Source organism: Poeciliopsis prolifica, unplaced genomic scaffold, assembly GCF_027474105.1.
Source record: "Poeciliopsis prolifica strain line A6 unplaced genomic scaffold, Auburn_PproV2 SCAFFOLD031, whole genome shotgun sequence".
NCBI classification, from domain to species: Eukaryota; Metazoa; Chordata; class Actinopteri; order Cyprinodontiformes; family Poeciliidae; genus Poeciliopsis; species Poeciliopsis prolifica.
In genome coordinates this window covers 84,386-109,282 of record NW_026562406.1, presented here as the reverse complement: position 1 = coordinate 109,282, position 24,897 = coordinate 84,386, and the positions used below count along the sequence as shown (strand labels likewise).

Below are 24,897 nucleotides of genomic sequence, written 5' to 3'. Positions count from 1 at the left end.
CCCGCCTGGGATATTTTCAGAAACTAATCCCGTTACACCATTTGGCTGTTGCTACGCTGACCGCCTCATTAGCTCTGTAGTGACGGCCAGTGCATGAGAAACACTTTGATCAAATTCATTCAGAATGGAATTGCCGCTCAGGATGCTTCATGTTACAAACCAAAGTCAGCCGCACACATTGATAGGATGGCTCTGTGTAGCATCAGAACACACCGGGGTCACAATCTAAAGCTATACCTCAGCATTGAGATGCAGCTTCCTGTTTCAAAGTGCTCACAGGAGTTTGAAACAGGAAGTGCTCTTTGAGTTAACCTTCATGTAGATTTAGCTTTCTGTTCCTATCCATGGTGTTTGGTTCGGTTTTGACCCCACTCTTAAAATCAACACAGACATGTACTCAAATTATTATTATTATTATTTTGCCTAATTTGTTTTGTAACTCTTGGTTACTTTATTGGGATTCCTTTTACATAAAAAAAAAGTGTAGCGTTTTGTCCAGCAATTCTTTGTTTTCACCTTTCACCACATTTTCAATAGAAATATGTCTTTGGTATGTTATCTGACTATTATTGAAAACTATTGGAACATATTTCTTGAATAACTAATTCATATTACTTATTTAATATGAATTAATGTTAACTGGAGTACCATGTATGGTCCAAAGGCCAGAATTGACCCATAGCAGTCTTGCTAGTTAACTCAAATGAAGGAAAACGGCTAAGACTGTGGAATCATATTAGTCTGAAGAATGAGGTCAGAACAAATATGTCGCCATCACAGATATTATCAAGACTATTTTGAAGGACTTAGTTGAGCTTTTGTTTCCTTAAGTTTAAAACTTCACATGTGGAAAGTTTGTCTGAAGATTTCCTCTCTGGTTTGCTTTTCATTTGCACATGTTCTCTGGTTTCCTCGGCCGTCTTGGGACACGACCGTAAGTTTACGTTATGTGGAGTGTTTTGTCGTTGTGGTTTGTCCCAACTGGTGTTTGAACTCTAGTAGTCCTTTTTTTTTTTTTACTTGTGCATGTGTTGTGTTCACAGATCCAGTGTACTGTGCTAAGCAGAAGCCGTGTTTTGTCCTTTGTTTTCCTGAGATCCACTTTTAGTTGAGCTTCTCAGAACAAGATACAGCGCACTTAAGGGCTTTCTGACTTCTCTTCACGTTCCATTTTTATTTCTTTTTCCCCCTGTCTGTTCTCCAGCCATTCAAGGTTTCTCTCCCACGAGGAAGATCCGCAACTTCGAAGAGGCCCGAGGCCTGGACAGGATAAACGAGAGGATGCCACCTCGCAAAGACGGCCAGCAGCCGGACGGGACGGCAGTGAACGCCAACGCCCCCAGCAAGAACGGCACCGACGGATAGAGGGAGGCGCAGGACGTCCTGTATCCTCACAGAACCCATACCGACCCACTCCCGGCTCCCAAAACAAGCTCTGTGTGCGTCTCTGTCCACCCGTCCGTCCGTCCGTCTGTCAGTCTCCTCTGCTGAAACTGTCTGTCCACCTTTTGCTCACGTGGAGCACAGAGTCGGCAGCTTCAATGGATAAAATCTGACGGAGGCCATAGTGCTGGGAAAACACTTCGAACAACAAAGAGAAGGAGATGAAGGAAAAAAAATCGTGACATACTGAATGATGAGCCTGCCGGGGCAGTCTGATCTTATTTATTGAAGTTTATATATGTTAGTTTTATTTAATAGCGAGTAATGGTTGAAGACAGTTGTGTAAATGTAAACTGACTGAACTCATGTGAAACTACAAAAAGGGAGAATTTCACAAATGGATTCAAATAGAGCTCTTGTCATGTAGGCGTTTCAGCCACTTCATGGTAGCTTTTTTAAATTATTGTTTTGAGTTTTTAATAAGGGACAGGGACAAATACTGTCTTGAACTCTGGTTCCGGTCTTTACAGAGCACTGATTCACCTCACTGTCTAGTTATTGATCAGACAGAAATTCAAAAATTCTGATCTTTAATCCGATCAGTGAATGCACCATGCTCACCAGGTTGTTGTAATGTTATAATTTAAAGTGGAAGTCATTACAAAGTTCACACCAGTTTAGTCTTCTTTAATCAAACTCCATCTCGTTTCTTTCATAAAGTTCGGTTCATTTGGGGAGGTGTGGACGCGTAGTCGAACTTCGATGTCGACCAGAAAAACAAACTCTGGTCATCCTGCTGACCTCGATCTCGGTTCGGTTTGAATGCATATCTGAATGTCAAGCAGATAGGAGACTGCTCCAAAAGTAGAAAGTAAAATGCAGGGCATTCTGGAAAAAAAAAAAAAAAAAAGCAAATATGCGAGGCGGAGAAAAGGCTCGTGGTCTTTTGCCAAAGCTGAAAGAGAAATCCTAAAACCACTACAATCTGACACCACTTTTATTTTGTTTACATTTTGTGAAGAAGGAAGTCGCGATCGGTGTATTCTTTAGAGATTTTTGTGTCGTTTCAGAGGCTCTTGGTGCAGCAACACTGCAGACAAGGAGGTTAAAAGCTTTCTGAACGGTTTAGATGGTTTGATAAGGTGCAGTGTGAGCGCCAATCGATGAAAATGCAACAAGTGTTGCGACTTTGGTTGATTAGGTATGAAAACACTCAAGGTTTTTAGAAGCTGTTTTAAAGATGACAGTTTTAGTTAGAGAGGCGTCTGTTCTTCCTTCAGGCTGGAGAACGAGAGAGAGCAACACTTGGAGCAGATAACAGGAAGGCTGAATGGTACACATTTTGGGCTACATTCTGCAAAATAGAATCCATGATCACTGCAGGAACTGAACTAATGCTAGATGGTAAAGATGTTTTAAATCTTTAATCCTACAACTCCACATCGTTTTGAAATATTAGAAATATTACTCTGAACATCACACCTGCTCCTGATGTAATTAATCAAAGACTGCCATAAAGAGGTCGGGTGGGGAAAAAAGGCTTGAAGCTTCAGAAACTGACGACAGAATTTGAATACGGTATTGAAAGTCTGTCATTTGAATGTAATTTTAATGTAAATGATCGTTTAATACTCTGAGACTGAAACCCTCCTTTGTCTTTTTCCCAAAGATGGCTCCGGTGTTGTTGTTCAGGAATGACGTTTATGTGAAGGACGTGTCGGTAAAATGAAACAAAGTACCGACACTTTGCGTGCGATCACAGTTGCCATCGGTTACATACGCTGTTGCCTTGATGGCAGCTGAAAGCATCATTGGTTCTCCTGCAACATGCTTCCCGCTCTGGTCACACTAGCTGCGTTTCCGTTACTGATGCGCGCAAAACTTTGTCGATGTTCCGCTGACGTCGGAACAAACACAATTTCGAAATTGTGGCGTTTTTATCAAATAAGAAACGCAATTAAAATGCCACATGACTAAGTTAATGAATGCATTATCGCAATAAGTCATTCAGAAACACGCCATGTCGCGATCTTCCAACCACTTCCTGCTGTCTTCTTCTTTGTGGTTTGCGACGTCCGGGTGTTGATGTGACTCATGATGCAGAAACTGCGTTTTAGTTTGAGTTTTTTGTAAAATAAACCAATTTTCGATTTGGCCTCCCCGCCCCCCCCAAAAAAAACCTGTCATCCCTGCACCAAAACTTATGATAGAAAAACTTTTCTTTTTTTTCAAAATTACTGTGCTTCCATTAAGCAAATTTATTTTCAAAATGTCAAATTGCGCAATGACATGGTCAATGGAGACGCAGCTACTGTTGGATCCAAGACTTGAATATTAAGAGGCAGTTAAAGAAGCTGTTTAGAAGCTGTTTTAAAGCATCTTCTGTTCATAAAAAAGAAAAAAAAAGGACAATAGCTGTATTTTCTCGTACAAAAGGACATATTTATGTATTCCCGGAGGCTGTGGACGCTGGCGAGCCTCCTTCGTTTGGAAACGTGTTCCACGGCGCCGCTGCAGTTTGACTCTCAAAGTTCCATTTGAAGACTCTAAAAACAGAACTGGGGCGTGCTCCGCTTTTGTTTCACTGTTCTCATGTTGATTATACAGGTTGCCGATTCCTTTTAGCTCATAGCCGTGAACCCGGCACAAGAAGGAGAAGAAGATTGGAAACGCCAAACGACTTTGACGCCGCCGCACACAGACACAATGGACTGAGTCAGTCTGCTCAGCAGGGACGCGGCTATAAAAGGGAGGGAGCGCCTCCGCCGTACTTTCCTCATCTCAAGCACGGCTGATTCAGAGATGTAGTAACTCGACGTCCCCTCTAGCTCGGCCGGGCCATCGACACCTGCTGAGACACCCGGTGTGTGTGTGTGAGCGCGTGTGTGTGTGTGTGAGCGTGTGTGTGTGTGTGTGTGTGTGTGTGTGTGTGTGTTTTCCCTTTTCCTCAGTGATCTAACTCTCTTCAGGCACTCTGTCTTCTGGTCACAGTCACTCCCAGCCCTTTAAAACCCGTTTTTTGCTAAAGAAACTGGTGCTCCAACACACCTGGCTGTAACTGCATTGTCTTTTTTTTTTTTTTTTTTTAGCAAGATAGGTGCAAATAAGCTTGAAGATTTGCTATTATCCTGTAAATTGACGACTTCTGTTTTTTAAGCAAGTACAAAAACGAAGGGCAGCATCAGCAGGGTTCCCACGTAGTCTTCTGTTTCTGGAATTTGGTCAGAACTAGTATGGAAAAAGAAAACCTTATCCAAACGTCCGTCCTTCTGTCCATTATGGTGTCCTTCGTTCCTCGTTTCCTTTCATTCTTTCTTGTCTGTCCTTTTTGTTTCCTATCTAGCTTTTTCTCCATCCATCCTGGCGTCATTTCCGACCTTCCACCCTTCTTTAGGCCTTTCTTTTTTACGTCCTTCCCTTTTCACTTCCTGGTCTTTCCTCCCTTTATTTCCTGTTTCTCTCCCTTGTTCTGTTTGTCCTTGAACTCTTCCTTCCTTGCTGTCTTGTCATTCATCTGTTCCTGCTATGCCTAACCTCATTTTTCAGTTTCCTTGTTTCTCACGTTCTTTTCTTCCACCCTTCTATCTCTATTTTTTTCTGTTTTTTACTCCTTGTTACCTTCCACCATTCTGGGCCAGTGTCTTTTCTTCATCGTCCTTTTTCGTTTTTTTTTTTTTTGCTTTATTTCTCTTTGTCTTTCCTTCCTTTCTTCAGTTCTTCCTGCCCTCCTGCATTTTTGTCATTTCTATTCATTCTTCCTTTGTGTCCTTCCTTCCTTCCTTTTTTCCTTTCTTCCTTCCTACCTGTCAGTCAGTCTCTGGTATTTGCAGGTTTCATAAAAAAATAAAATAATTTGAAAAACTTGCCATAAATTCACAGGGAATGTTTTTATTTCAGTTAGAAAACTGAAATGGATGTAGAAAAGTTTTTATTTTTTCTTCTTCTACACATTAAGTGTGTAGGACTCCTGTGTATGCGAGGAAGTTTGTAGTCACACAAGACTTCGAACTTGAGTTATTTGTTGAACATGTTATTTTTTGCAGTGCGGCTCGTTAGATTTCTGGACTTCTCCCAGGAAATGAAGTGTTTTTCTTTTTTTTTTTTGGTTTACGTTCATATCTGTGATGTTGGAAATTGTTTTTAAGGCTTTCCAGGGTGAGCCATACAGTGTACTGACTCCTGTCAGATCTTAAACATATCTTTAAGAATGTTTTGAAAAAAAAAAAAAATCTAATCTTATGTTAGCTGTAATAAAGGGTCAAGAACTGTATTGTATATGTCCTGCAAGGCCATGAATTTGTTTAGGTACATGTACTTTTTGGGGCGGGGAAATAAAATAAATTCTAAACATTGATTTGACTGACTGTGGTAATGTTGTTATCACAGCTGTTTTCCTCTCATCAGTACAAGTCCAAACCTGAACTGTCTCTCTGATTTACAGCCTCTCATTTTGGCCACTCCCGACAAAAAGTCTTGACGTCTTTGACTCTTCCTTCCCGCCTTTGTATCAGTAAATGGACTGAACTTATATAGCGCTTTTCCAGTCATTTTGACCACTCAAAGCGCTTTACACTAGAGTCACATTCACCCATTCACACACACATTCATACACCGACACGCAGACCGGTAGGCAATTTTAGGGTTAAGTGCCTTGCCCAGAGGCACATCGACATATGGCAGGAGGAAGCTGGAATCGAACCTACAACCTTCCGATTGCAAGACGACAACTCTGCCACACAGCCACTGTTTCCTGAGCAAAGATCATAGCAGGCTACGCTAACATTTCCACCACTTTATTTAAAAATATTATATTTTATACACAAGATTGGTTTCAGATATAAACTACTTTTAAATTGCGAATTAGAATATGAAGTTAATAAGGGGGGGTTTGCTGTACGTTTTTAATTTGAAAAGCAGGAATTAATCTCTGCACTCAAAACGTTCATATCTTCTCCACGCTCTCGCAAATTTTTGTGTTCACGCTCTGATTTTCCTTAGTGTCCTTGTATAGTTTTTCAACCTTTCCTTTAGGCAAAGTTGAAAAGAAAAAAAGAAAAAACATCTGCTCTATGTTGAATGCTTGTCTTGAAAGGAGTTTTTCTGTCTATTTAGATTTAAATGCTGAAAACTATATTCTGAGGTCATAGGTACCGACTCCAGCTCTACTCTTTAGTTCCCCCACCAGGGTTTTGATCTCCTATGGAGCCCAAGACCACAACATAAAAAAGCATGACTTTTTTATGTTGTCATAAAAAACTCAACAAATCATAAAAAACTCAACAAATTCATTATATTTGTTGAGTTTTAACAATTACAATCACATGAAATGCTGCCTGTTTCATCAGTGTTGCTATTTTAACACAGTTTGATTATGAAACAAAAGTCAAATAATTACAAATGTACAACTTGCATTAGGTATTCTGGGTTCATTCTGCCAATGTTATGATTTATTCTCATGGAAATGAAGTTAAATCACCGACAGACGTGGTGATTTGGCGACTCTGATATAAACAGGGGCTAAGAAACTATTTTGCGACGACGCTGCTTGCACATTACATTGACAATGTAAATAAAATATAAATATAAAAACATTTCACAGTTTCTTATGCACAAAGTCATGGCTTGATATGGAACATGAAATGCAAACATGCAGTAACTGCAGCCCAACGCGCCGCTTTCAAACGGGCCGGTTCTGCAGGAGTCAAAGAGAAACAAAAACTGCAGCTAAAAGCAGCTCTGTCTCAACAGTGTTACAACATAATATACATTAATTACAGTTACAGTTTTACAGTACATAAAAGTGCCAGAAGGAAACAAGTGAATCCCTGTGAAATCCATAGTAGGGTGCCAAGTTCAGTTTGTACTTCCTGTTGGGGTTCAGGTGTACTTCCTGTTGGGGTTCAGGTGTACTTCCTGTTGGAGTTGATGAAAACAGGACTCTGTCCCTGTGGCCTGCCAGCTGCCTCCAGTTGGAGACCAGAGGGAAGGTCTCCAGGCTGCAGCTCCACATCAGGCCTTTGGGGGAAGTACGGGTCTCAGAGCCTGAGATAAAAAATAAAAAATTTAAAAAAAAGATTAATTCATATCATTTATATATATAGGGATTATATTTACATTTATGCTTTAAAGAAAACAACCATTTATGCCTCTGTATGAACTGAACATGATTTCCTGGGGGTTGGGCAGCAGACGCCTACAACTCCCCCTTGTGGTCGGCCCTGCTGGGTCACTGTTCCGTTACCTGTGGCTTTTTCTGTTTTAACTCTCTGAGCATGTTTATGTTGGGTCATGTTGTCTGGCAGCTGGTATTTAAGTGATTTATTGATTGTCCAAGTCTGACAGTAATGAGGTTTGGTGACAATGAACTAAAACAAAGCTGACAAATTCTTTGGGTACAAATCGTTACTCACACAGGGCTGGGTTAGTTGGGATGACTTCTGTCTCAGTTAGTGATTAAAATAGTCATTTTCAAATAGGCTTCATCCTCAGCAAACTACCAGTTCTCTCAATTTACACTTTAGCTGGATTTCTTTTTCTTTTTGGGTTTTCAGCATTACAAACATTTCTTTGGCCTTAGCTGATTATTTATTTATTTGCAACGTGTTACTTGTTGCCAGACTAATGACAGAACAGAATGTTTGGGGGAAAAAAAAAAAAAAAAAAAGCAAGAAATGTGAGATTTACAACACCTGCTGCAATAAGTGGAGCTGGGCTGTTAATGAGAACCAGTGTTGTGTCTATGTCTGTTCGTGCTGCCCTCTAGTGGTCACTTTTGATTTTCACAAGTTTTTTTTTCATTTCTAAACAAAGCTGTCAGTGTTCGTGTTGTCACTGGTTATTACATCTATAATAGACATTTTACATAATTCTTTTTTCATTTTAACATGACGCCACCTGCCAACCAATCCAGTGGGTTTGTCAGTGGGGAATATGCAGTTTCAAAACGCTTTATCTACAGAATTTAGTTCACAGAATATTTAAGACAGATCTGTGCCTCTTACTGTCAAATTATGGGCAAGAATATTTTTGTTCACAAACTGGGGCTTTGAGCTGCGACGCAACTGTGACGGGTTGGGATAGAGTCTCTGCTCTGCACACACAAAGCCTTCTTTTCAAGTCTAATGACGTTTGCGGTTGGAGTACAGATGAGTGCTTCACTATTTGAGCTTTTTGAGATGATGACTAGCATTATCATCTCCCAGTAGTAAAAATAATACCTCTTTGCCATGGATACACATCATACCAACTGCCTGAAACTAAAAAAGTAAGAGCAAAAACAGACGGGACAACTGACCTAAGATGAAATCCCTCAACAAAAATCAACCATGAATAAAAGTCGACAGAAAGAATAAATCCAAGGCACCATAACACTGAATAACCCTCATCCTGCCTGATTTCAATATGTGGGGAGAGGAGGTTGGTTGGTCAGTGTGGTAGATTCCTCAAACACTCACATCATCATTCCAGAGATGAAGGAAAACTGTGATGTCACAACTAGAGCCATGCTTGTGATGTCATCATCACTGTATGTATGTAAGAAACTTCTACATTCGGGTCATTGCTTGCTGCACTACTGACAAGTTCAGACCTTCACAAAACGCTTTCAAAGTTGAACATGGAGATTGTTTGTGGATCAAAAGTGATTTTAACAAACATTGTTTTGTCCAAACATGTTGAACCAAAGGACACATTCGTCCAACGGTGAGATGAGACCCCAGCATGGAGCCTGGAGAGCTGGACAAAATCTGCAAGGCTGGATTGAGAACAGAACGCCTCCCATTGAGTTACAGAGAGACATCCAGAGACTTGGCTCTCTTTTGGAAAAGGACAGAGCAAGATGGTTTGAGGAGAACCAAAAGCTGCTCAACGTGCAAAGAGGACTGGAGAAAACAAAAGCTGAGTTACAAGGACAGAAAAGACTCAAGGAGATGAAGAGAGAACTACTGACAGGAGAAGAGTTTTCTGATTCAGAGTCTCTCAGACGAGCTACAATCACTTCCAGGAAGCACAGAGACATAAAACACAAGACGAAAAGGCTGCTGCAGAAGGAATTTGAGCTCATATTGTTGGTGAGGAAGCATTCAGGCCACAAATCCAGGCAGAGAAAGAGAAAAGTGACGTCCTCCAACAAGAGCTGGACCAAAACTTAATCATTTTCCAAATTTGATTTTGATCTCAAAATTTGAGCTCTGGAAATTTTTGACTTTTTTTTCTGGAAATTTTCAGGAAATGAAAATTTCACAAAATTTCTGATTCTTTGAACATTTTTTTTTACTACTTTTGTTTTCTATCGACAGTGGCCTTAATTCCCCATGGCAGCTGTCCCAGAGGAAGTGTTTACCTGGCGTGCAGCGACGTAGTTCTGGCTCGGTGGTTTGGGTTGGTTCCCTGCTGGAGGTGGAGGAGGTGGAGCGCCTTTGGGCTTAGGTGCCTAAAATTAGAGCCATACAGTTAGTGGTATATTGAGCAGTTGATGTACAGTCCTGCGTCACGATGCCGTGGTGATACCTGTCTGAGAGGCCTGGGCTGACTGATGGTGTATTCCTGGTTGACATGAGGCGCAGAGCTGCTTCCTGCTGGGGCTTTTGTCTGCCTGTGTGAACTGTCAGGAAGGAATTGGTCATCATCACGACGAACAGCAACAATAAAACCATCTGTGGTGTGAATGTCGCTTACACTGGCAGGGCTGGACCGTGTTTCTTCCTACACATGAACCCCACAACCCCGAAAACCAGGCCGAGGACCACCAGAATGACAGCCAGGGAGATGGCGACGGCTGCTCCTGCAGGAAGGAATCAGACATGAGTTCATCTGAATCCAGGAATTGTGCCGACGAAACACCTGAAGACGGTTCTGACCGGTGGACAGAGAACTGAAAGCATCATCCTTTGCTCCGCAGTTAGGAGGCAACCAGCCGGGGAGGCACTGACACTCATCTCTGTGATTGCACACCTGAAGAGAACACACACACTGGACCATGAACACACACCACACTATTTCACTCCAAAGTCCCTAAATCATGAACTTATTGAGTTAAAAAATTATTCCAGTTTAGCTGAACTTGTCAACAGTTTCTTATTTTTCTGGAGCCACAGAAAAATCCGTAATTTCTGTAACTTTATCAGAATTGTATATGAAAGACTAACACAAAATTGTGGATGATGGAGACTTGGGGGGGGGGGGGGCGAGGGTGATGTATTCTTTTTAAATGATTTCTGAAATGATGGAATAAAAGCAAAATGCTGCTGTCATTGAAGTATGTAGTGGAGTTGCTCTAAATCGGACCTCTGAGACGACAGAAAGCCGTCTCAGAGGTCCAACCAGCTTGGTGCAGGTTGCACAATGTTTGTGGCTCCAATCTAAAGACAGTTTGGGAAAGCCATCACGCTGGCGCGTACTCACCGCGTTGCCGGGGCATTTTGCTGAGCAGTTTGTGTTTCTGTACGCACTCTCCAGATCCATGCACTGGTTCTGGCTGCACACCTGGAAACACACAGACACACACACTTTGAAGCTGCTGCGCTCACAGGATGATAAATCTAAAAACTCGGAAACAGAATGAAAAACGAGTACCTTTCCCTCTCCACACATGGTGCCTTCATCCACCTGCCCGTAGTCTTTGGTGTAGTCGGTAAAGAACGCCGCCTTGCAGTTTCCGATTGTGACCATTTGGCCGTAGATTGGGTTTGCATTGCCGTCCTGGCAGAACAGCTTCCCACACAAAACATCTCTGCACAGAAAGAAGAGGCTCGTGTTTACGAATGTCCCAGAATGGGAAATATCTCAACGAATTAGAGATGCACCAGTCAGACTTAGCAGTCGACTCCAGTTTTCAGATTCCTATGAGGTTTCATTTCAATTTTGTAATAGGGCCATGGTAGATGGGGAAAAACTGGGGTAGATATCTGCCAAAAAAAATGAAACTTTTGAATTTAATTTCAGAAATTTTCTAGAAAAACTGGTAGAACTGTGTATTTATGCAACTGTTTTTGCAATATTTGTTTTATGATGTGAACTCCAGGAAGAGTCCACATCATTGTGGTTGACCTGCATTGTAGGACAGAACTGATAAGATCCAGTTATCGGTTGAACTGCATTTACTGAACAGCAGTTTATTTCAACCAACAACTGTGTCTACTATGAGTTACTGGAGATTTGTTTGGTGCATCACTAGAGTTGGGGATGATAACAATGATAGAAGGATTGTTCCGAGACTCACTGGTTTTGGCAGGGAATAAAGTTGGTGTTGGAGAGGCGTCTGCAGAAAGCATAGTAAAGTCCTCTGGTGTTGTGGTTGTAGCAAGACGAAGCAGCCTCATTGGCGCCTGGACAGACAAGAATCAAACCGTCTCACAGCCGACCGCGTCGTTGTCATTGTTCTTCTCACTTTTGAACGTCGCCCGAAAGCAGAGTCGCTTACTGTTGCCGAAAACCTTCTTGCACTGCGCTGCCCTCTGTGGACACTGACCGTTGTAGCAGTAGCCCAGGCCTGTATCGCACGGCAGCCCGTTCACCGTGAACACGTCCTCGGGACAGGTGGCGCTCTTCCCGTCGCAGTACTCCGCCAGGTCGCAGTCGTCCTGCTTCCTGCGGCACTCGATGGAGCGAGGCTGGATCTGCGTGGACAAACCCCGTTACCGCAAAACACGACGCCAACTACTCTGGTGCTGATGGTGGATTTAAGGCATTCAGGCGTTTGCTGGATGCAAAGCTGTATGTTTTGCGATGTAAACCTTATCAAAATGAAGAACAATGGTGCAGCAAGCATCTAGAAATGCCTTCTAAATTTCAGATCTGATGGCTCCAATGTGTGGGTCATTTCTAATCAGGAAAATATTTTGTCTATATAGATTTGAAAAAGTTGCGGCTACAGTTTTTCATCACACCATTACTCAGATTGTCTTCGTCTCATATTGGAATTTGCTTTATGATCTAAAACAGGAATGTCAAACTTATTTTCAGCCATATCCAGATCATGAATGTCTTTGAAAAGCCGGTCGTGGCAAAATTTATTGGTGAAGCTCATCAATAACCTGCTAAAATATCAATAAATGGTTCTTAAATAAGGCCACATACGTGGTTCTGGCGAGTTTGACATGTGATCTGAAACATTTAAGTGCGACACAAAGCAAAATTACTAAAAAAAAAAGTACTATTTTCTAAAAAATATTTGTTATAACTCAAAACGTCCACAAGAGGACGGTAGTGAGCTGAACAATTATGTTGCTGATGTCAGAGGGAGCGTTGCTGTGGGGCTGACAGGTGATGAATGACGTCAACTCACCTTGCAGTTGTGGCAGCACTCGCCTTCAGCGCATTGCGAGCCTGTGGTCAGGGTGCAGCTGGTGGCGTTGCAGCATGGGTTGGTGCACTCCTGCAAACAGCAACGTGTTCAACTTGAAGCATCAGAGAATCTCACATATGAAACGTTGCATTAAACCCCGTCACATTCTGTATCAATGTCGTATTTTGCAAAGTTTGTAGCTTATTTTTTGCGGCGTTGCATCACGGTGAGCGATTAGGGGAACGTTCAGTCGTGGCGACGTTGAACTTTTCACTCCGGTCGTGTACAGAACGCTGGAAACAAATCTCGCAGAAATCTCTCTCAGTCCAGTCAGAGTCGCTTAAAACCTGTCTTCATGTTAGCAGTGTCGGCTTCTGACAGCATGCTGCTCCGTCAGTGCTGCTCCAACAGGCCACCGAACGCAGCCATGTGTAATCGTGAGGTATGCTGCACATGTAGCCAGTAAATACCATCAGAGCTGATAACAGGTCCAAGCAGAACTCTGAAAGGAATGTTCTGCTTTGTGAAACCGACTGTGTGGCGTTATAGGAAACCTTAACCTGATGTGTCAAAGGCTTTCAGCAGCCTTGAAATGACTGAAGCCCAGTTCCGAGGACTTAAATGTAGCAGTAAATAAGAGTCTAGTAGTGAGCAGTGATAACTGGAAGAAATAAAGACCAAACAGTAATGAGGGAAAAAAGAAGTAGTATGAGAGTTAGATGCCCAGCTGCTGCCTGTTTCCTAGAATCACCAGCTTGTTAACGGCTTTAAAACAGAAACATGTCTTTGTTTGTCAGGAAGATTCCAGATCATAAAACCTAAACGTCAGTGTTCATGTCATGCAGAATATTTTCATTTGAATTGAGGTGTCTACCTCTGCTGCTCCCTGTAGCAGCAGAGGTTTCCAGCAGAGGTTTCCAGGTTTTCTTCCAGGAATTTTCTGTAGCTTCAGACTATAGATCATTTCTAAGCTTCATATCCTGGACTGTTGTGTCTTAATGCATCACAACATGCCTGCAGAACACCCACGTTGTTCTTCCCTTTTGCAATGCAACAATAATGAACTCTGATATATTTTTACAATGACTGAATCATATCTGTATTAAACAAAGGCTTCGTTTTCTGTCTTTCAATAAATTTGAGTTTAATTTGCATTAAAACATTTTTAGTTTGGTTTAAGCACGTGTCTGCTGGCAGAGGTTTTGGATTTGCATCCAAATGAAATTGAAATCTATCCCAAAGTATCCCTGACTTATTTGGAAATCAACTTTCCAAGAAAACTATGACTAAACCACAATCCGAAATGTCCTGTTTATTGTGAATAGCAGCATAGCAGTTTTAAGTAAAGCCATTTTTAAAACGTTTCTTATTTTAAATCAAGGGCTGTTCTCTTGTACCTGCACAGAGCCACAGTCGCATTGCTCTCCCTTTTCCAAAAATCCATTCCCACAGACTCCTGGAGCCTGGATCCTGTTGAAGTCTGGCTTGTCGAACATGCAGCTGGGGTTACCATTTGTCAGGTACCTCTCATAGTTGGCGGAGCTGCAGCTACTGAACGTCCGTGGAACATTATAGCTGCCGAGAACAAACAAAGTTTTGGGGGGTATTTTTTATTTCTAAAGTAAGACACCACAGACCTCAAGATTGCCTGGAAAAAAATAGAACATATGGTTAAAAAAAACCCAAAAAACGTTTGATAAAATATAAAAATACTTAATTTGGCTTTACAGTTTACAAAACGATGGTCTTAGCACTCGTCCCTGAGGGATCCCAGTTCTGAGCTACAGAGTGGATCAGCAGACCAGACCTTACAGCTTTCTGCTTCATCTGTCAACACATTCAGGATCTAGTGGAAGTTGGGCTGGTTTCCTGGTCTTCTGATCCCAGAGCGTCATGATGAAGTATGATGTCAAACATCTCTTATCAAAGAGTGACTCCATTGCTACTAGTTTACTTTTACATTGCTGATTATTTCATTAGTAATTATAATGTACCACAAGATATTAAAACAGCAGTATAGTTCTTGTCTGACACTTGCCTCCCCGAGTGCCACGGCCAAGACACATCTACTGTACTTTAGTAGGTGTGTATAAAGTCACATCTACTTTAAATTGGTGCTGCAGAATTAGCCTGTTAAAGCTGCAGCACTCTGATCTTTTCTTTACAGTCCTGTTGCCAAATCAGGAAAGAAATGTTCCAGTCTCCAGTTGTATTATAGTTTACAGCAAATCCCCTGTTTTTTTCTCACAGCACACACACATACACACACACACACGCGCAGTGACAGAACTGGATGTAAACAAGGCGATCTTTGACAGAATCGGTGTCTGACCTACTTTAACAAGCACACCCTTTGAGGCAGCTGGCCACCTCTCCTTACCTGAGAGCTGCCGCCATGATGCAGCTGTCCCCAGAACAAGAGCAGGCGCTGGAGTCGTCATGACTCATGCCCAGGTTGTGGCCCATCTCATGGGCCAGAGTCGCTCCCACTGCGATGGCTCGGTCGGTGTGATCCTAAAGACGAATAGAGGCGCAGATGAGCCCAGAACCTGCAATCTAACCACTAGCAGTGTCCGCATTACTGTAAAATTCTTTCAAGTGTGAACATAAGTATAAATATTAGCTTGCTCATCCTCAGGTCGCGTGTTTTTCACAATCCCATTGAACCACTTTTAGAATAATGGCATTTTTAAAAAAAAATAATTTTTTTTATGATGGCTGCCATTTTTGAGACTTTACTCATAGAATGTTACCCATTTTACCCACTTGCGTGAACTTTATGCCTCACATGTTTTTGACTATGGTAACATGCAATCTTCATAAAACTTTAAACATGTGCCAAAACTGAAGACTTTGCAAGGAGATGAAGATGTGACAGTCGCCTTAATGGTTAGCATTAGCTTCCCCTTATTATTTTAAATATATATACATATTTTTTATGTGAGTAGCGTTATAGCATTAGAACAATAACTATTCTTGTTTAGAATATTGGTGATTAGTGAACCTACATTTTTGGTAATCTGGGAATAACTACTGCAGATTAATGCAAACATTTGTCCTCCATCACATCTGTGGCAGCTATTTTGAAGAAATGGCCCCAAGAAAAAGGAAACAAGAGCTCAAGAAAATATATATTTGCTATGGTTCAAAGCATGTAGGCTGTGCTTTGACACCAAACACATTTATCTAAGTGACAGTTTTAGAGAAAAAATTATTTTCCATGACCACCCTGGTGGTCATCTTGAAATTTTCAGTCACTAATGTTAGAAAAAAAAAAGAAAGCAAGCCACAGGAAACATCTGTGACAAGTTAGGTTCCTGTATCCGCATGTGAAAGATTTTGCTGAAATATTAACCAAACTGCAATAGAGTAGCTTGGTTTCAAATCAAATCATCAACTGAATTATCCAGTCAGAATTAAAGTGCTGGAGAAAACTATTTGGGATTTCATATAACTGGGTTGGCAAGCATTTTTTTTCCAGTCACGATATTAAATTTTTTTCCAGCCATCGCAGCAGCACAGTCTCAATAATCTGGAAACAAATTAGATCCAAATGATCTGTAGGGAAAACTTGGAGCTGTTTTTCAAGGAAAACAGACTGCTAGCACAGTTGGCTCCAGCTCACCTGCACGACCCCGACCGAGTGGTCAGAGCACAGAGTCCCGATGTAAGCCAGACCCACAGTGGCTCCTTCGAAGTCGATCCCGCTGAAAGACACAATGAGGCTTTCTATCACGGCTGCGTTCCATCTTCTTTATTTGAATAAAAGTAAATATATGCAGATCTGAAGGAAATATGATTATTATAATTCTGCTTTTTTACTTCCTGCACTCATTTTGATATAGACAAACATCAGTTTCACCAATGGATGATTTGGTTATGAAATTTCTTGCTCATTGTTTGGCTGCCAGCTGGTTTACAGTTTCTAATTGTCATATTATTGCATGGTTTATCCGTATCTCTTCAACATAACTGCACTGAAAAAGAGATGTTATGATGGATTCAGTTTTTTTCTGGGACATACCTTCAATGTTCTTTCAGAAATTCTCTGATGTGAACTTAGGAGCCCAGATTATGAAACCGCTGCTGTTTTGAAGCAGACCTTAGCATAGTGATGAAACACGTTGCACAAGAGTCGTGTGGAAACTAACATCATCAAGCACATTCAGATGTGTTCAGATTGCAGTTTTCTAAAAGTGAACCTTCAAGTGCATCTTAATAAAACAGAATATCTTTTAAAAAGGTCATTTATTTCAGTAGTCGTGTTCCCTGCCTCAGGTGTAATAAGTATAAAAAAATGCATGGCTTTAAGTCAATATATTTTTTATTTATGTTAGTTTTGATGATTATTATTGATCACTAATGAAAACCCAAAAAGTAGTGTCTCAGATGCATATAGCTTTTTTGCATCAATTCCTGCATGAATGCTCAACCTGGGGCTAGGCAATAAATCAATAACAGTATATGTCACGTAATAATAACGCTAAATATACACATAATCAATATCAATAGAAAATACATTCAATAGACTGTTAATAATTTCAGTGAACTCTGATTCAGAGCCGAGCAGCATTCTGGGGGATGTAGGCAGAGGAAAGGCTTTAGCCAGTTAAGGAAGGTTGGTTGCATCAGCTGATTTGCTGTTTGGTTAGCTAGCAACAACCCGTTTCTTAACTTGCGCAGCAGCAGTTTCAGGTTTCAGTGCCTCATAACTGCTTCATAATAAACAATGGCACAGAGTGAAGGTTTGGCAATATTTCAGAAATTGAATGTTTATGACTGGGAGGCCATAATCATAACGATTTAACCATCAAAAAGAATGTAAATAAAAGCTAAAAAAAACTACTGCTGCATTTCCATTGAGCTTACCACTGAGCAAAGTGGAATTATGAATATAAATTCACTTAATTTAAACACACAACTTTTGAAATAATTCATGTTTTTTGGTTAAAAAGCTTTTGCGTTAGGATGAGGTGAGTTTCCAGCAAAATTGTTGCAAAATTGCAGCTCATGTCTCTACAAATACATGAGTTAAGCTGTTTGAGTTACTGAAATAGCTGAACATTTTGGTCATTTTGATTTGACAATACACCTGTCTTGATGCAACGTCCTTTCTGTTGCACAACGCATGCACAGTTAGAAAGGGATGTTACTCCATTTGAGGTGACTAAGGACAGAATGACTTGTACTCATAGAGGTTAGTCAGACCTGATGAGGTGAGCATTGTCGTGCTTTATCCGTTTCACCAGCTCAGAGTTTCTCCAGACCTTGAAAGCATCCAGGTTGGCGCCAGCAGGGTTGGTCACAGAGATCTGGTCGTTGTTAGACCAGACCTCCAGCCCCACCAGAGCGATAAACGTCTTCAGGGGTTTGTATGCCTGCAGGTCATCACAACAACAACAACAACAACAACAAAGTGAACTGTTCAGTTTCCCATTCAACAAGCCCTACAGAGGTTTTCCAATATGACAAAAGACAAATGATTAAAAGCAGTAGCCTGGATGATCTAATCAATCAGCTGAGCCATAAAATGATTTGTTATGGAATTTGCCCAGGAAAGACAGCAGCAGCACTGACTCACCATGTTGACAAAGTTGACGATTTCAAATATCCTCTGTCTCAGCTTGGTCAGATCTTTGTTCATCTTTATGTACTGAAACAATATTTGGTTGCATTGCACAAGAAAAAAAGTTACGTCCTGTTTCCCAGCAGCTGATTCACAATGAGACATGTCATGAGAGGCAGCTGTAGTTTTGACCACCAAGTTAAGACTGTGTGTGTGTGTGTGTGTGACTTTAAAAACTGTTGCTGCACTCTGCCTGACAGGAAACATTGAATGACGATGCTAATTAACAGAGCTGCCATTTAAAACAGTGAAGGAAGGATTGTAAAGCTCTTTTAAAAAAATCAAGATGAATAAAATCTGATATGAAGGTCCAGGAACAGAATTAGTGGAGCCATTTTGCACAGTCAGCAGATAAAGTTTGAAACTCATTTTAGTTTTGAGAGAATTCAAACTGGCAAACTTGTATAAACAAAAGGAGAGGTACAAATTACTAATAGTGTAGTTTTTTTTTTTTTTTTAGTTTTTTTGGCTAATGAAAAAAAAATACAACCAGACTTGTTGTATCTGGTTGTGTCAACGCATTTATATTTAATGTATTTTCTCTACTTTATCTGAAAGTATGTCATAATCTTCAACTGCATGTACTCTTTCATAGAAATATATATATATTTACAAATATTACATGAGTGAATGGTTTAGTCATTTTCAATAATTAAAATGCTTACCGCTCGATTATCAGCTACCAGAACTAGTTCAATGTATTTCTCCTGCTGTAGGACAGGAACTCCCTGAAACAAAGTCAAACACGTTTGAGTTTTCCCATGGAGCTTTACGTCACCGCAGTTGTTTCTATGACGTTTTTCTGACTGAATCCCCGCCTCCCAACGTCACGTTTTACCCCCCGGCGGCGAGACCGAGACGTGACCGTGTACCAACCCCGGCTCTCGAGCGGCTCCGGCTTGTTGGAGGTTCCACGTCATTCTCCCAGGAAGTGTTTGTGACGCCACACACCGCAGGCGCCAAGTTCCCGTCGTTGACGGCGGTCACGGCGTGGTCGCCCTCGTCGCCACCAGAGAGAGGCTCAATCAGGTACCGCTGGGCAGACGTCCGGAAGTAACCCCTGAACCCAGGAGTTGTCCTCTTTTGAGAGCAGGTACCAGTAAAACACAAGCTACAGGTGCTAACCAGGCTAACTGCGTTAGCATCTTTTGGTTTTGTGTCCCAACTGTTTTCTAATTCAGTACAATATGACAGAATTTTCTGGTTGGGATAGAAAAACATTTTTTTTTTCCCATTTCAAATTCTCCCATGCCATGACATTTTTCAATACATTTAGGTTTGATTTAAATTGAGCCTTAAAGGACACAGGTTTGGACACAGCTATAAAATTTTAACATGAACTAGTGCACCTGTTCAACTGAAAGCGTCCACTTTCATTTCACACACATAACATGACGAATAGACATGTGAGGCGCTTACCTCAGTCCCTCACACGTACTGATGCTAGCAGATGACTCGCTGTCATTCACAATCTGTCCATGGTAGTAACAGTGATCCTGACCAAGACAGATAATTAACATCAATTTCTTTTTAATTTCATTTTCCAAATACCTGTACATCTAAACTTATGCACACAGAAAAACACTTACAGAAAAACAAACAAAAAACCACTTACGACATCACGTGGGTTTCTGGTTACCCGGGTTCCATCGTCTTGGTAATAGGTTTCTGTGTAGTCTCGGGTTAGTAACTCACTGATGATGAGAAAAATGAAACTGTGTCATCTTTGTTCTATTTGAGGAACTGAAATAGTTCCTTTTATGAAATGTGATAGTTTCTTAAATTTAACCTTGATTCTGAGGAGATGTGATGTTTATTACAAAAAGATGTGAAGGAAAACTTGCACAACTGTGTGGGTGTTTTTTTTTTGTTACCACAAACAGACACGCACACACATACACACCCACACAAGGGAAGTGAGAACATACTTATTTTTCTCAAGTTGTAATTGAATGTCTCTTCCTCCAACAGTCATTGCATATTTAATCGTCTCTGGTCTGAGGTACTGAAGGGGGTAGAGAAAGGAAAGTGATGCGTTCTGTTTATTTTTGCCATTCTCAAATCCACACTCAGAACTTGTAAAAGTACACCAAAGAATCAGTCTGCATGAAATTCAAGTAGGAAGCTCTACCTCTGTGCTTCTTTTCCTTACTGCATGAAGTCTGACAGGTCGAACCACCTCATAGTCTTTCCCCACTTCAAAGGTTGGATTGTGGCTTTCTGTGAACACAAAAGGAGACGGCGGATAGATATCCAAATCTCTTCCCACCACAGATAAGGTTCTCCTCAAGCCATCAAAAGTAAATCAAAAACTCTAAGCCTCGTAAAAGAGCATCTGAAGTGTTAGCCGAACGCTGTGCTGTTTCAAATATCATACGGGATTGGGTTCAGAAAAGTTTTCATCCACCTGAACCCTCACAAACACTCCCATATACAAAAACCTCTGTCAAATCAGTTTGCGTCAAAACAACCACAACTTCCTGTTAGGATTCCAACATGGTCCCAGAATGTTGATTTGGGGGTGAATGGATATATAGGTTGAATTACTTTGAAATAACGTATGAAAATATAAAGTTATTAAAACACCAGACAATACTGTTTGCAAATCAGGTGAAAGCAAGTATGTGGCTGTATTATATTTGTCTCTTACCCGAATGCTTTACATCGCTAAATGTACTATCAATCCCTGTCCTAGCAGGTTGAATGTATTATGTTCCAAATGTTTCCACAAGACAGTATTGAATGAGGACAAACTCTGTCCTGGATTTCTCATGAACTGTTTGTTAAAGTTGCACAGCTTGAAGAGGAAAGTGGTGGGGTTTGTGGTCTCGCTGACATAGAGACTCTAGTTCAGGGTTTGGCTGTAACCACTTTAGTTTGACACTTCAGTTTTCAAACACAGACAGTGATTCACAAAGAGCTGTAACTTTAACTTGGCACACAGATGAACTGCAGGAAGGAGCATTTTTTCCTGGTTTTCTGGCAGGTCTTTGCTAGATTGATTTTAAATATTTAAATCATACGTTTTGTTTATCTGCTCCAGACGACTTTTTGCATTCACTTCCCTCTTTTTACTTTCACTTGTCCATTTTCCTAATTTTTCAAGCAAACACAGCATTTTGTACTGTCAGGATCACGTACAAGGATGGAACAGAATATGAGAAAAAAACCCAAAAAACTAGCCAGCTAGCTGCAGTCTTCATAGCAACAGATTAGTATCATGGTATCCTTGCAGCTTTGGTCGCCTTCCACAGTCAAAAAACAAACTTGATGGGTTAAAGATAAACTACCTTTAAGACTTAAATACATTTTTGCGATACCTGTAGCTGTCTGTGTTTTCCTAAGCTGGCGTTTTGTCCACAGTGTACCTACCTCACCCCATAACTACTAACAACTACAGAAAGTGAATTATTGTTTGTTAATCTGTCTGTTAATCTCAAATACATTTTAGAGGACTGCCTTAAATATTTAGCCTGTTCCTTGTAACGATCGTCTTATATTGAACCATTCATAATTATTAGGGCTGCAGCCAAAAATTATTTTACTTATCGATTATTCTAATGATAAACTGGCTAAAATAATTGGCATATTTTCCATTCAACCCCTTAATCCTTTTTCACATATTAGAAATACGTTAAGAGACGCAAATAAGCAAATAATCAGTTCACGTTTTTAAATAGTAAACATAAAAATGTTATTGCCTAAAATGCGATAAAAGCGGTCCTGTTGTACCTGCTTGATCATTTGTAACAAAGGATTCACGTGCAGCTAAAACAAATACTGTCTACTAATCTGATATACTGTCAGTTTCCTGAGAGGGAATCTCTACTGGCAAGAATCTCTTTATCCCTTCTGTCTGGGCTGATAATCTACCAAACCTTTCAGTCACACAGACACAGACACTGTGTGACTGAAAGGTCACACAGTTTCCTGTGTGACTTTAAACCACACACTCGTATGCAAAACTGAGACAGTGTAATTTGGATGTTACATTTCCTGATTGTTACTTTGATTATTAGTAATAAGATTACTTAATCAAAGTAATCTTATTACTTTGATTAAGGATTAAGGCTGTCTATCTACATCTTGACATTTAGTACATGAAGTAATTCAAAGTTCTGTTATTGTTGGATATTGGTTCCAAATTTCCTTCCAATTCCATCAAAAATGATTAATTTTATTGAGCATTATTGAGTCTTATTAGATACTTATTTTAGATTAAAAAAAGACACTCACTGACTTACACGGTGCCTATCATGTTAAAAAGGTAGACGTTTCCTTAATCAGTAATTATGTTGCGATTAGCTGTTGGAAATTCAGGACTAAGCAATGTGAAGAAGACGGACACTTATCGCCTGTCTTAAGGCCGACAGTTGGAACAACCAAAACACTGAAATAAAACCACTGATCAAATAGAGGGTTTGTACAGATTAGCACAAAAAGCTTCTGTTTACTGACTGGCGCTCGAACGCTTACCTGTCCTGTAATTATGGGATCTCCATTGACTCTTTTGGGCAATCATTGACATATTACTACTAATTTACTATGTGCATAGTAACTGTTAAAGCAATGTTTGGTTAAGTGATCAGAAGGCCAACCTAGCTCATAAAAACATAAAAAATTGGATGAAATTACACATAAATCTTGGTTTTTGTTCTTTTATTAAACCAGAAAAAATGTCATATAATAAGGGAGGAAGATATTTTTAGAAATAAAATGATTTTTGGTTTTTTTTTCATCCAAACAAAACATTTATCATGAAAACAGTCACAAACAGCTCCTCCACACAGGTGCACTTTCCAAGCTACCAAGCCGCCTCAGTTACCCTCTCCTCTGCGGCTTCCCCACTCAGCTCCTTCACACTAGCCAGCAGCAATTAGCAAACACCCAGTGGAACTGCTCATCACCTGATCTCATTAAACGAGCTACTTCTCTGTTCAATGCTGGTAAAAATGTTGTTAAAGGGTTCATACAGAAACCATGTTGTGATGACTTCCCGAAGGCAGTGTCTGAAAGAGCAGGAGATTTTAAAGAGACAGTGGTTGACTTTCAAGGTGTTAAATTACAAAGTTAAATTTCTTTAAAGAGATTTAACTTTGATATATGCAGTACTTTTTACAATAATTGACGGTAACCTACTTACTTGATTACACTATAAAATGTCACTATTGGCTTGTAAATTACATAATACTTCCCCTTTAATGATTCGAGAGATTCCTTTTATGGGCATATCATGTAAGCATCTTATAACCACTGGTTTGTCTTCCCATTACTGTAACAATGTGTTGAGTCTACTGGGATCGCTACTGTCTGCTGCCCATAGTGACTCCTTCGAGAAGTCTGATTTTCTCTACTTGAGTATTGGCTGTTCCTTTTATAAACAGCCAAAATTCAGATTTAACTGAATTTTTCATTTCTAATTTAATCCACATCTTATGCTTTTGGTTTTAGACATAGGCATAATATTTGGATCAAATTTATCGTTTACCTCTAAACCTGTTCTGGTAAGAGCTTACCATATTTGATAATGTGTAGTGTGTGCAGGAAGTTATTCTTTTTTTTCTGTCTAGACTATCTAAAAGGACATGAGGCAATGAACTCATGTCAATTGACGTATCAATGATATTAATTCACAAGAGAATTAATATCAGTCTGTGGCAGACTGCGGTAGAAACGCAGTTTGAGAAACCAGGGAAACTCCAGATTCTGTACTTCCTACCAGAGCGGAGTAGCTTTAAAATTAGTCACTAACTTTCTCTGTGTCACGGTTACCTGAGGATTTGCTAGCACCTGGGAGGGCTGAGGCTTTGTTGTCACACAAAGTCTGCTGCCGACAGCATTTCATTGATGTGCGTTTACTACTTTCAGCTTAGTTATCGGATAGCAACACACAGGCTAAAACCCAACAACAAGTTTCGACATGCGGTAGGCAGTATCTCACCTCAGGGAATATTGACTCTCTCTGTCTGCTTGAGTTATTTATTACTTAATGTCATGCCCTGAAACTCCTTTGGGTTTTGTCTAAAAGTACAAACGTATAGACTGACTCGGATAGTTATCACTGCCTTTGATTCTTGTCAGATCATCTGCCTCCTCAAAACCTTTACAGCACAACTTGTTAGGATCAGAAAGCTGCATTCTGAAAGGCAAGGCTTTAGTTATTAATTAGCCTCGCCGCTGAATACAGGTAACAGTATCCAGTCACTTACCTGAGGGCCTGAGCGAGGCGTTCAGGAAGACGACCAACAACAGAAGAGTCTGTGTCATTGTTGCAGTCCAAACTGCTGCTGATCTTTGCTCTGATCAGGCTTTATGTGGTCTACCTGCATGTTGTGCTGCTTGCCCTGGCAAGGCCACGCCTCCTGGACCTTCTGGACCTGTCACAGATTCCTTACTGACAAGAACGCCACCCCCCGTCCTCCACACCCCCAAGCGACTGGCCTGAATACACCCTTGACTCCAGACAAGGATTCAGGAAGGAAGCGGCTTGAGCGTTGTGGTCGGATTCAAACTTCCAGTCAGCTGTCTTTCACACTAAAGCTCTTTGGAGTTTAGTCGGTAACATTAATCACAAATCCCTTTTTGGCTTTTTTTTCTTTTTCTC

The 24,897-nt window shown here is 40.6% G+C and overlaps 2 protein-coding genes across 5 annotated transcripts in view; one reads left to right on the top strand and one right to left on the bottom strand.

Annotated features, from left to right (window-relative positions):
• ppp3cca (protein phosphatase 3, catalytic subunit, gamma isozyme, a) overlaps window positions 1–5,737 on the top strand; it is a 33,074-nt gene extending 27,337 nt beyond the window's left edge. For 2 of the 4 annotated variants that reach the window (XM_055050698.1, XM_055050696.1), the window contains one exon: window positions 1,205–5,737. In XM_055050698.1, the coding sequence (XP_054906673.1) occupies window positions 1,205–1,365 (161 nt within the window). In that variant the 3' untranslated portion in view covers window positions 1,366–5,737. The other 2 variants (XM_055050697.1, XM_055050699.1) reach the window with 2 other exon arrangements.
• A 936-nt stretch (window positions 5,738–6,673) lies between these two features.
• adam28 (ADAM metallopeptidase domain 28) lies at window positions 6,674–24,610 on the bottom strand. The gene is made up of 22 exons (XM_055050768.1): window positions 24,503–24,610; window positions 20,425–20,513; window positions 20,222–20,298; window positions 19,909–19,987; window positions 19,713–19,789; window positions 19,170–19,353; window positions 18,959–19,021; window positions 18,249–18,320; window positions 17,876–18,045; window positions 16,293–16,374; window positions 15,048–15,181; window positions 14,065–14,242; window positions 12,668–12,757; window positions 11,804–11,999; window positions 11,603–11,708; window positions 10,957–11,113; window positions 10,786–10,866; window positions 10,242–10,335; window positions 10,060–10,165; window positions 9,892–9,985; window positions 9,725–9,814; window positions 6,674–7,425 (listed from the first exon to the last, which is right to left on the bottom strand). Exons 1-22 carry the CDS (start codon window positions 24,558–24,560, stop codon window positions 7,393–7,395), a joined length of 2,310 nt encoding a protein of 769 aa, XP_054906743.1. The 5' UTR covers window positions 24,561–24,610; the 3' UTR covers window positions 6,674–7,392.
• Window positions 24,611–24,897: the final 287 nt, after the last annotated feature.